At 37.8% G+C, this 13,181-nt stretch overlaps 1 protein-coding gene across 1 annotated transcript in view; it reads left to right on the forward strand.

Annotated features, from left to right (window-relative positions):
• Positions 1 to 13,181, forward strand: part of LATS1 (large tumor suppressor kinase 1) — a 40,460-nt gene that overhangs the window by 3,600 nt on the left and 23,679 nt on the right. Inside the window, exon 2 of the mRNA XM_008516659.2 lies at positions 9,220 to 9,707. Coding sequence (XP_008514881.2) covers positions 9,366 to 9,707 — 342 coding nt within the window. The 5' untranslated portion in view covers positions 9,220 to 9,365. The remainder of the gene's footprint in view (positions 1 to 9,219; positions 9,708 to 13,181) is intronic.

The following is a 13,181-nucleotide window of genomic DNA, read 5'->3' on the forward strand; positions in this document are numbered from 1 at the left end:
GCTCAGGGCCAGTCGTCCTCAAAAAAAAAAATTTTTTCTCTTTACCTATTATTAATTTGAATTTTCATATTAGCAAAGATTACTGAGATTTGTTAATTCCAGTGTTGACCATACCTTGTTGGAGGGATTGTAAGTTAGTAGACCTTTCTGGAAGGCAATCTTGACAGTAAGTATCAGAATTTTAAATATGCATTCTCTTTGACCCAGCAGTTCTACTTCTGGGAATTTATCTTAAGAGAAATGCTCAACAATATGTGCGCAAGAATTTTTATTGTAGTATTTTTATATTAACTAATTTTATATGTACGAAGAATATGGTATGTACATGTCAGCTATGAAGCATAATAAAATGAACATCCATGAACTTACCACCCATCCTCAGAACTAGAATATTACAAAGCAATTGAAATTATCAGTGTTTGAAACATTATTTATATTAGCAAAAAATTGGAAACAACTTAAATGCCTATCAATGGGGGGTAGATAAATTATAGTACATCCGCATGAGTAATTCAGTATATAGTTATTAAAAAAATGAGGTTGAATTGTCTTATTTTCTCACTTCCAAGACACCATTAAGTCTAAAACAAGCCATCTATTTAGTAACAATTTTTCAGGGGAAAGAAAATAAACAGTTTTTATTAACCTTCAGTAGCATACATTTATCCATTCACTTGTATACCATTTTTTTCAGTCACGATAAAGTTTGAACCTCAGCCTATTCACAGTCAGAATCTAGGATTCTTCTGAATTACTTTGGGCTTTAGATAGGTAACACATAACCACATGGTGACATGCTGCTTTTCATAATCCTAACTAATTGTCGTGAACGTCTTTATTGTCTTTATAATTGAGTATATAATTTTGAGGCATACTGAAGAATACTGGGGTTTTGTCTTTCCTTTCTGCTTAAGCTCTTAGTTTTGTTTTTTTCTTAGTTGAGTGAGTTACTGCTGGAAATTAAACAGCTTCTTCCGGAGGTAACGCAAAAGGTTTTGTTTTTTTTTTAAAGATTTTATTTTTTTCCTTTTTCTCCCCAAAGCCCCCCGGTACATAGTTGTATATTCTTCGTTGTGAGTCCTTCTAGTTGTGGCATGTGGGACGCTGCCTCAGCGTGGTTTGATGAGCAGTGCCATGTCCGCGCCCAGGATTTGAACCAACGAAACACTGGGCCGCCTGCAGCGGAGCGCGTGAACTTAACCACTCGGCCACGGGGCCCGCCCCCAACGCAAAAGGTTTTGACAGGTGTTTCATGTCTCAGTGCTTGTACTTCATAAGAGTCTCTCTTACCTTTGAAAATTCTGCGATCTTGCCTAAATTTGGCAATTGTTTATGCCATTAATTACATTGCCTATTGGGTGACAGTTTCTGAGTACATAGTGCTACATCATAGTGGAATCTTTTTGAAGACATTTTGAGCATTAATCAAGGGTCTAGATTCAACCATACGTGGTGCTGCCAATGAAAATAATACAATTGAAGTGACAAGGAAATTTCACTTTTTATTCATGGTCCACTTAGCTGTGTGCTTTGTCTGCTATTCCAGAACTTCTACTTTGGAGCTGGCAAATTTATTTTAATAATGATTTTAAGATATACTCAATTTCAGAAATATTAGGATGTAGAAAAGCATGCATCTTAGAATCAAGAAAACACTGAACTTACTGTCGTGGAAAGACATTCATAGTATTATGTTATTCTTTTGCTAGCATATTAGGCCCTAAGCAACAGTGGCTAGATTCACAGGTCGTGTGGTCCCTATGTCCAGTAATTTCTCCATCAGGTCCAGCCATGGCTCCTGTTGATCCAGAGACCTGTGAAGTTATCTTTACTCTTTCTCTTGGTCTGTCTTCTCTCTGTCCCCATCTTACTCACTCACCATAGTACAGGATGGTAGATCCAGGAGGAGGGTCATAATAAGCACTACCGTTAGAAAGGAGGAGAATGGGAGATAGCAGCAATTGCTGATCTAAGAATTTGGAATCTCAGTAGGGACATCTTGTGAAAGCAACCAGCCTTGGAGGTAGGGGAGATTCCTTGACTGAACCTCGATTCATTTATCCCAGAAGAACTCTGTGGCCATGGCCATTGTTCCCCAAGAATTCCCTGAGAGATTTTTGTCCATTATCATCCTTGGCCACATATGAAGTGTGAGCTTTAAAGGAATATTCCCTTTTTGGAAGGTGCAAATCTTTGTCAACTAGATTACTGCTCATAGAAGTTGGGAGCTCAAGGGTTTTAAATTTTGAATAGTCAAAGGTGTTTTTAGTTTGAGCTTGAGTGGTTTATTATAAAATTTTTTAAGAGAAGTTTCCGCAAAGTTAGTAAGCCTCTGATGTGTTTAGTTTCAGTCAGTTCCACGTGTGAGTAACCTTAACCAGAGTTTACATGTGTTAGCAACCTTATCCAAAGATTTGAGAGCTCCCAGTTCTCTTCTCAATTGATTATTTGAGGCAAAGCCATACCGTTGATGTGATTTTTACCACTGAGGTACTTTAGACAGCCGAGACGCTTCAGTGGGCATCTGTGCTCAAAAATCCCAACTGTTCCTGTTTGGGGTCTGGAAGCAAGCTGCTGTCGAACCCTGCAAGACTTTTTAAATTTCTGAACTCTTTCTATTCGTTTCTATTTCTGCTTGCACGTCAGCTGCTTCTTTCCTGACCTTATCATTTATTTATAATACTTTGCTAAATAGCCAGTAGCAGCTGAGATTCTAAGATTCTCTTTTCCAAAGCCTTTTCATAGAACTACAAGTTGAGTAGGCTCCTTGCCACCTTGTAAGTTATCACAGGCAACAGCTTTATCAAATATTTTGCCATTTTGCTATAAAACTTGCTTCCCCATTTTTCCAGCCTTCATTATCAGTTTTCTTGAAGCCCTCAGCCTGACCACTAAGCCAATACCATATTAAGTTTTTGTTACAGCTGCCCCTTGCTGCTGGTTACCGATTTCTGTCTTAGGATAATGAGAGGCTAAATATACAAATACACAATGGCCAGATCATATATGAAAATAGAACTCTAACCCATAGCCTCGGTAGCTGTAGGCCCAAACAGTGAGGTCTTGGGTAACAACTGCTAGCTTCCAGCTCAGGACCAAAGAAAGAAAGCCAAATATATTCCCCAAACCAATCACTAGGATGCCCCGCTTCTGGCTAGCTGGCCTCCAGCTTCTCGTGGCAACAACCTACAATCAGAGCATACCTGAAGTCTTCTGGGTTTTTTAGTATAAAGCTTTTCCTCTCCTTTGCCTGCCTTTAAGTCACTGCCAAATACAAGTGATAGAGGCGGACTCCTTTGCTATAGCAAGCTCTGAATAAATAGACGCTACTTGTTTTGGGCGGTCTTTGTTTATTTCCACAGCAATATTAGGCTGTTTTGTGGTAACAAATCCCCAAATATCAATGGCTTAACACAACAGAGATTCCCGTCTTGCTTACACAAAGTCCAATGCGTGTGAGTAGTAAGCCTCCAAATTGTGAAGCTATCATCTCAAAATGTGACCTGCGTTGTCGTTGAAGCAGGAAAGAGAGAGATGGAGAAACACACTGGCTATTAACTGCCTTAGCCCAGAAGTGACACATGTTACATCTGCTCACAGGGCTTTGACCAGAATTAATCTGGGAAATAGAGGGTAGTATGTGAATATAGTCTCCGCCACAAGGATTTATCAACAGATTGGATATAAATATGCCACATTTCCTCCATTCCAGCATTTCTGAAATCAGAAGACGCAGATCGTCTTACAGTTGAAATGATCATTTATGTAGAATATTTCTGTTATTTCTTCTGAGAAGTCCTGCGTGTTTTAGTGTAGTCTGCGTGTGAATGATTTATAGCAGAACTCTTCTAAGATCCAGAGTGCTACAGTCATTGCCTTTTTTTTTGACTTTCTGTTTTGGAAAATTTCAAGCATACACAAAAGTAAAGAGAATCGCACAGTGAACTCTCATGTACCCATCACCCAGCTACAGCAATCAGCAGTTTATCACTACTTTTAGCTCATCTCTGTCTCTATCCTCTTCACCACCAAACCAAATTATTTTGAGATAAATTCCAGACATCATATTTTATTCACGTTTATTTCAACAAGAAGATAGAGATAAGCATAAACTAATTTTTCGTTTATTTAGACCTAAAACATAGTATTACACATATATCAGAACTCAGTCATTTCCGTGACCATTGTGCACTCACTTGGATGTTAGCAGTGTTAGAAATTGCGTTATCAAAGTAAAGAGTTATAGAACATAGGACTAGAGTGAATCTTCTGGTCCAGCATTTTCTAAAGTTTAAGTTCCACAGAACATGAATGTCTTGAAATGCTCTGAGGAAATGAAGTTCTTTGGTGAGATAAATTTGGAAAATACAACATTGTCTTCTTGTAAATTCACATGATTATGGAAAAGAATGATATCATATTTTGTGTGTTATCCCATTTTGATTAACAGTAATATGTTAGAAAATGCTGTATTAATAGTGATTTTAGTAGTTTCCTGTGGCTTATGGAACAAATTATACCAACTTAATGGCTTAAAACAACGTAAATTTATTCTCCGACAGTTCTGGAGGCCAGAAATCCAAAATCAGTATCACTGGCCCAAAATCCAGGTGTTGACAAGGCCGCTCTCCCTGCAGAGGCCTTAGGAGAAAAGCCTTTCCTTGCCACTTGCAGCTTCTGTTGACTTCCAGCATTCCTTGGCTTCTGGACACCACTCCAGTCTTCATCTCCTCCTCTTCTATGTGTATCAAAGCTTCCCCGGCTCCCGCCTCATAAGGATACTTGTAATTGCATGTCCTGCTCACTGGAGAATCGGAGGTAATCTCCCCATCTCAAGATCCTTAACTTAATGGCATCTGCTAAATCCCTTTTTCCAAATCAGATAACTTTTACAGATTACAGGGATTAGGAATGGCATATTTTGGGATGCCATTATTCCTGTCCTGCAGGGATGCCCTGTATGGAGGGAGGTGAATTATGAGGGACTTCTACTTTATAGAATTTATAGTATTTGAATTTTTAAGTGAGTGCATCTTTTTATAATTAGGAAAAAAAACCCAAGCTTATATTTTTTTAAGAGTAACAATAAGGGATAAATCACCTCATTTATTAGTTCAAGAAATATTTTTGCACTGATTAATGGTTACGAGGTTCTTATTAGAGGAATGGAAGCAAATGCTGTTTCTTGACAGAGAAAAGCAAAACTAAGCTTATTTTGTTTTTTTCTTCTCTACCAAGGAGAATGATTTTGGAAATGATAAAATAATAATAAAATGACAGTTAACGTGGAGTTGAAACCCAAAATAAATGAGATATTAAAGGAATGCCTAGGGCCGACCCAGTGGCGCAGTGGTTAAGTGCGCATGTTCTGATTCTGCGGCCTGGGGTTCGCTGGTTCGGATCCCAGGTGCAGACGTGGCACTGCTTGGCCCGCCATGCTGTGGCAGTCGTCCCACATATAAAGTACAGGAAGATGGGCACGGATGTTAGCTCAGTACCACTCTTCCTCAGCAAAAAAAGAGGAGGCTTGGCAGCAGTTAGCTCAGGGCTAATCTTCCTCAAAAAAAAAAAAAAGAAAAGGAATGCATAGATGCTATAAATGAAGTGCAACCCAGATACTGAGAGAACTGACATGTGAAATTGCACAACCACTATTGTTAATCCTTGATCATGGAGAAATGATAGGTTCCAGAACCGGAAATGGAAAATATCTCCACTTGCAGAAAGGGCAGGAAGGTGAATTCTGCAAAGTTTAGACTGGTGAGCTAAATGTTAAGCCTAGAAAGATTCATTAGTAAGCTGTTAAATTAGTATTTTGGGAAGACTTAGGAAAAAAATGCTCATTAAGGACCAGCTGTCTTCATAAAAGCACAAGATGTGTCAGTCCTAATTTCATTTATGAAGTAATTATCAGTAGTTTGGGTTATGTTGTAGACAGAATATGTGTTATTTTCAGCAACATAGTGACAAAGCTCATCATTTCTGTGTTTATAAGATGGCGAAATGTGGGCTGATTGTCTAGGAGAATCTGATCAATTCATAACTAATTAGCAATTGTACCATGAAAGTGCTGATTATTGAAGTGAAGTCATCGGGAAACTGTGCCTCTAGTGGTCTGCTCCAGGACTTCATCTTGTCTCAGGCCTGCTGCCAAGACTCCTGTATGTGTGTATGTCATTAATATCTATAAATATAATTTAGAAAATAAAAAGGTTTACTTTTTTAAAGCTATTTTTATTTATTAAAATTTTTTTATAAAAATTTTCTGTGTGTGTGTTTGTCATTGTTTTTAGCTTCTACTTATGAAGGAGATCATACGGTATTTGACTTTCTCCCTCTGACCTATTTTACTTAGCATAATACCCTCAAGGTCCCATCCATGTTGTCACTAATGGCCGGGTTTCGTCATTTCTTATGGCTGAGTAGTGTTCCATTGTGTATATATTCCACACCCTCTTTATCCTTTCGTCCCTTGATGGGTACCTAGGTTGCTTCCAAGTCTTGGCTATTGTGAATAATGCTGCAATGAACGTAGGGGTGCGTATATCTTTACACATTCGTGTTTTCACATTCTTTGGGTAAATACCCCACAGCAGAACAGCTGGATCGTATGGTAGCTCTAGTCTTAATTTTTTGAGGAATCTCCATACTGTTTTCCATAGTGGCTGCACCAGTTTACACTCCCACCAGCAGTGCACAAGAGTTCCCTTCTCTCCACATCCTCTCCAACAGTTGTTATTTCCTGTCTTGTAATTAGCCATTCTGACAGGAGTGAGGTGATATCTCGTTGTAGTTTTGATTTGCATTTCCCTGGTAGCTAACGATATTGAACATCTTTTCATGTGCCTGTTGGCCATCTGTATATCTTCTTTGGAGAAATGTCTGTTCAGATCTTTTGCCCATTTTTTAATTGGGTTGTTAGTTTTTTTGTTGTTGAGATGTATAATTTCTTTGTATATTTTAAATATTAACCCCTTATCAGATACATGGTTTGCAAATATCTTCTCCCAGTTGTTAGGTTGTCTTTTTGTTTTGTTGGTTTCCTTTGCTGTGCAGAAGAAGAAGGTTTATTTTTAACAGCTCTAAAATATACTATAAAGTTTACGCATTTCAAGCATACAATTCAGTGGGTTTTAGTATATTTACAGAGCTGTATAGTCATTACCATAATCTAATTTTAAAACAGAAAGTCACTATTTATGTGTAGTGTTTTGAAACTTGTCTTTCTTGCTTAAGAATACGTTCTGGGTATCTTTCATGTTACTATCTTTGGATAGAACTACATTCTTTTTAACATCTGCTTCATCACGTATCATATAGATGTACTATGAATTACTCGAGCAGTTACTGATGAGCCTCTAGACTGCTGTCATCATCTGCTGTTGTAGCTCGTGTTGCAAGGGACAGCCTACATCTTCAAACACTTGAGTGTATATCCCTTTAGTTGTATCGCATTGTTCCTCTTAATCTTTGTTCACCATAAGGTAAATCTTGTCGCTCCAACCATTTTATGCCTCAGGGGACTTGGTTTTTGAGAGAATGAAATGCCCAAGTCCACATTTCTAATAATTAACAGAACAAGTTCTTTAATGGTTTTTTGTTTCCCGTTACAAGTGCTGTGCTTTTCTAGCACTTGTAGGATTTTGATAAACTAAAGCGTACCCAGAAGAGCAGGACTAGAACTAGGGAATAGTTAAAGGAACTGGGGATGTTTGGGAGACACAGGTTTATTTCTCTTGTTCAACATGTATAATTATTGAGCACCCACTGTGTGCCAGGCTCTGATATAGGCGGTGGACAGACAGTGGTTATGAGACAAAATAAGGTCCTCTACTCTCATGTGGCTTTTATTCGGTGAGAGGAGATTGACAATTAACAAGTAAGATAATTTTAGATAGTAATAAGTGCTATCAAGAAAATAGAGCAGGGTGATTAGATGACCAGGGAAAGGGTCTGTGAGCAAGTAACACAGGACTGAGACCTAAATGACAAGAAGGAGATACCTGTATCTATCCACAGACGTGTTTATGAAACATGAGTGGTGATTACATTTAATAAGACTAGAGGTGCCCGCCCAGTGGCGGAGCAGTTAAGTGCGCACGTTCTGCTTCAGTGGCCTGGGGTTCGCCAGTTCAAATCCTGGGTGCAGACATGGCACCGCTCGTCAAGCCATGCTGTGGTAGGCGTCCCACATATAAAATAGAGGAAGATGGGCACGGATGTTAGCTCAGGGCCAGGCTTCCTCAGCAAAAAGAGGAGGATTAGCAGCAGATGTTAGCTCAGGGCTAATCTTCCTTGAAAAAAAAGAAAAAGACTAGAAATAGACCCCCAGTAGATGGTGTTTCGTATTCCAGTGGTACCACTTACAAACTATTTTACCTAGTCTCTGAACCTCAGTTGCCTCATTCACAAACCTCACAGGGCTGTTAGCATGGTTAGATAAGAATGTAGGCAAAATTGTTTAGCACGGGCCCATAACAGGCTTTCTGTATGCACTGAATGAGATTTCATGATGCTTCACATAAAGAAAACATGTCCCGCAATTGTTCCAGATTACAAATGGAATGGCTTTCTTGAGGTACTGATTTCCCTATCAGTGGAGACATTTAAGAAGGACTTCAGATGACAGCTCTGTGGGTGCGCTGTAGAAGACAGCCATGCTTTAAGTGAGGGGGAAGAGGAGTCGTCCTCAGAGGCCCTTCCCCGTTGCATTGTTAGTAAGCTTACTGTCTCTCGAGTCCCATTCCACAGTTTGGGAAATAAACCCAAGCATATGTTTTTCAAGCATACAGGTGACTTCTGAACAAGTGGTTTGAAAACCTTTTTTAAGGCAACAATACCCTTTCTTCTCAAGAAATTTTACACTTGAAGTCTAATTTGTAAAATCTAAAATTGGAGCTGCTGGGTGAAGTTGCCAACAAGAGGGCACCCATTGTATTGTTCACTTAGTAATCCCTTGCATTTGTATATGTGTTATATGCTTACTAAAGTGCTCTTAAAATTATCTTTTAGCATCAGAACCACTACTTGAGGTGATGTATAATTAGAAAATAGGCACAGAGAGGTTAACGAACTTGTCCTGACCATCAGTAATCCTTAATAGAGCCAGAACTATAACCTAGGTCTCTTAACTCCTAAATCAGTGATTTTTTTCTGTAAAACAAGGTACTGCTCTATCAGTTAATCACTTACAGCTTTTATTTATTTTTTCTTTTATAGGGTTAATTATTTGATTGTAAAGAATTTTAACGTTCCTGGGGACTTCTGCATCGGATCTTCTTCAGTTTTGCTCAAGAGAAAGCTCTGAATCTATCAAGTAGCTCTTAAAGAAGTCCTTTGAGTGGGTTATATATATAGATGTTTTCATGAAGAGGAGTGAAAAGCCAGAGGGATATAGACAAATGAGGCCTAAGACCTTTCCTGCCAGTAACTACACTGGCAGCAGCCGACAAATGTTGCAAGAAATTCGGGAATCCCTTAGGAATTTATCCAAACCATCCGATGCTGCTAAGGCTGAGCATAATATGAGTAAAATGTCAACTGAAGATCCTCGACAAGTCAGAAATCCACCCAAATTTGGGACACATCATAAAGCCTTGCTGGAAATTCGAAACTCTCTACAACCATTTGCAAATGAAACAAGTCGAAGTACTTCAGAAGTTAATCCACAAATGCTTCAAGACTTGCAAGCTGCTGGATTTGATGAGGTAAGAACTTTTTAAGACAAAAGAAAGGATTTTTCTTACCCTATACTACGTAACACTTTTCACATTCTCTCTTGCCTAAATGTTTCCTTTGAGAGAATGTAACCATGTATACAAATTTGTATCTTCTCTCAGCAAAGAATGTTGTTTACAATTACATTAGTTATTAAAGCAAAGAAATTATTATTTCTTTAGTTTTCTCTGTGGTTTCTGGGATTTCCCAGGTGGAGTCATGAAGTCCGAGTGGAAGTACAGGTGAAGGCAGGATAGGGACATGTGTGTGCCAGAGGAGCGCGGTGAGCTGAATGGCTCAGGTAGCAATGGCAGCTCTGAGGAGGTGAAGTTTAAGTTTGTACTACAGAGAAAGGAGGATAGGGATTTCGTTAAGCAGTTATGTTGACGTCACTCTCAGGACCAAATCTTAAATTCACAAAAACTGAAAATTTACATGTTGTTCAGTCTCCAAGAATTTCAGTTTTATTTTAATGAAATTTCAGATCATGTTAATTATGCCAAGTCTTTAATATTTACCTTCAGAACTCATTTTGAAAATTTTCTATAGCAATAGATTGAATCATTTTCTTTAGGTTATTAATAAAATTTCTTTTCCCTGATGACATACCTTATATGAATATTTTAAGTCGCAGAAATCATTTTAGATGAAAATTGGCCATGGAAAAGGTAAGTGTGAATAATGAAGAATCACATTTTCTTTCAAAATCATAGTAACTTTTTCCCTGATTATAAAAGTAATATCTATTCCCTGTTAAAAAGTAAAAACTATAAAGAAGAAACTGAAAATTACCTTTAGCTTTACTGCACAATGATAACTACCCTTAAAGTTCCTTCACTATTGTTAATCCTTCGAGTGACCACATTTTCAGATATCTTTGTATTTAATTTTAAATTGAGAACCTAATTAGGTATGCATTACAGTAAAGGATTTGAAAAGGGAGATTTACAACTAAACTAGGAAGAAAGATTATTTTTTCTGGCCCATTTTATTCATCCATTTGATTATTATTATTTCCTATCATTTTTGTTCTTGTGTTCTAAAACTATGGGATTTGCACCAGAAGATAGAGAGAGAGGAGAGGACCTGGGATGTTATCTTGGTTAGTAGTTGGAAGATTAAGGAAATGGCTTGAATGGAGATTCTCCAGGCTATTTTCTTCCTAATCCCTTAGCCCAAAGGCAAAGAATAAAGAAACGGGTGAATCCTTGACCTTATTCTTTGCTTTTGTCTATTGCTAAGGAGAGTTTAGAAATCGCACAGCTGTGAAGGCCCGTCAGTGGTAGTGTGTTAAGTCAGATAAGTCACCTCCGAAGATGTGTATTCATAGAGCTCTTACCGTGTGGAAACCCATCAATCAGGACAGTGAGTCATCCCAAACATGGTCCGTACCTTTAAGGTACTTAAAACTTCTCTCTAATGTAGACAGTTTTAAGAAATCTAAGGCATTGGTTAATGCCCTATTCTGTTGGCAATAATAACAATAATTTCTTTGCATTACAAAGATATGTTAGCTTTATTACAATCACACGTCTCAAAATTGTCACCTTATGACTTTTTTTTTTTAAAGATTTTATTTTTTCCTTTTTCTCCCCAAAGCCCCCTGGTACATAGTTGAATATTCTTCGTTGTGGGTCCTTCTAGTTGTGGCATGTGGGACGCTGCCTCCACGTGGCTTGATGAGCAGTGCCATGTCCGTGCCCAGGATTCAAACCAATGAAACTGGGCCGCCTGCAGCGGAGCACGCGTACTTAACCACTCGGCCACGGGGCCAGCCCCACCTTATGACATTAATAACCCCTTAAGGCAAGATTGCCTTGCTAAAAGCACTTAGATAGTTATCAATCCTCATTTGTCCAAATAATGAAGGTATGGTGTTATTTATACCCATGGTGATATAAAGAATATGGTAATTCTATTGCCTCCTTGAATCACTCATTTTGATAGCTTCCCATTATATTGCAGAATTTGTTCAAGATCCTAACTTGGTACTTCAAAATTCTTATCCAGTTTTCACTTCATTATTTTTATCATTTCATAAGACCTAATCTATTCCCTTAGCTATGCCAAATTCAAGGCAGTAGCAGTTTTTTGAGAATATGTTTCTGGTGCTTGGTAAAATTAAAACCTCAAATATTTCAAGACTAATTTCCTCATAGGAATAAATTTTAAATAGGATTGGTGCGTTCCTGGGGCACATAAATGTACAATCAGTAGATTGTATTTTTGCTTCTAAGCATGAAAAACAAAATCATAGTAATTTGGACATGATGTTTTCTTATCACATAAAACTTCTCAAGTTACTGATTTGGTGATACTTTTTTTGACACGGGCACTAACACTCTTACTTAAGGAACGTTGGTTGATATTATTACAGATGTAAAAAATATTTTAACATATAGCAATAAATATTCAAAAATAAAATCACAGACTGAAATTCTAGCACATTTAACAAGATTATGGTTCCCACAATATTCAAAAAGGATCATGGGTCCCAATTTTCTTACCAACTGAGATGGGACTGCCATGAGATAGTAGCATAAATACAGGTATAGTTCACTTGGTTTAACCACTCCCTGGTGAATTTTAATTTGGGGTGATTTGTATTATTTTAAATTTGCACATAAAGTAAGATTTATTAACTCTTTTGTGTCTCACTACAAATTTGCAAAGTCTGGTTGGTGTAAAATGTGACCCCACTGTACCTTTGTATCAGTAAAGGATTGAGTTTGGTCGCTTTTAACAAAAATCCAAATAATAATGCTTTAAACAAAATAGTGACTTGGTTTATATAGCATTAATTCAATCTCTTAAAGCTGTCAGAACCTGGGACTCTTATGAGTCTCTTGAATTTTCCTTCTTGGTGGCAACGTGCTCTAGCACAGGTATCATATCTGTTGTCTAGGAAACAGGATGCAGGAAGGACCAGTACATAAATCAGAGATAACATTCTTCCATAAGTCCTTGCTTTTGTCTCATTGGTCTGAATCATCATGTCGCCACTGTAGCTGTAAGGAAAACCTCTTCCAACAAAATTAGTAACTTTTTCCAAGAAAGGGAAAATGGATCTTGAGTAGACAACAGGTCTCTCCTACAGCCTTTTTTTGGTTGGTCTCACACTCAACTCCAGTCATTTCATGTAGGAGGATCTTCTGTCAGTAGCTCCTTCACCCATTAGTCTTACTAAGCCATATTTCATTTATAGTATCATTTGAAATACTAAATCCTCTAGGACAAGTAAGTACCTGCTTCCCTCTTGAAAAATGCATATCACTATACTTTCTGCATGTTAGTGTATAATTTATGTTTCCACATAAAGGACAAGGAGTAGAGCAAGAGGACAACCCACGTCTGAGCTCCAGGCACTGTGCTTTTACATGTTTTTTATTTAACCCTCACTTCAACTCTGTGAGTGTATTACAGATAAAAAAAAAAAATTGAGCTCTGAAATGTTAAATAACTTG

This window comes from Equus przewalskii, chromosome 32 (assembly GCF_037783145.1).
Source record: "Equus przewalskii isolate Varuska chromosome 32, EquPr2, whole genome shotgun sequence".
Lineage (NCBI taxonomy): Eukaryota > Metazoa > Chordata > Mammalia > Perissodactyla > Equidae > Equus > Equus przewalskii.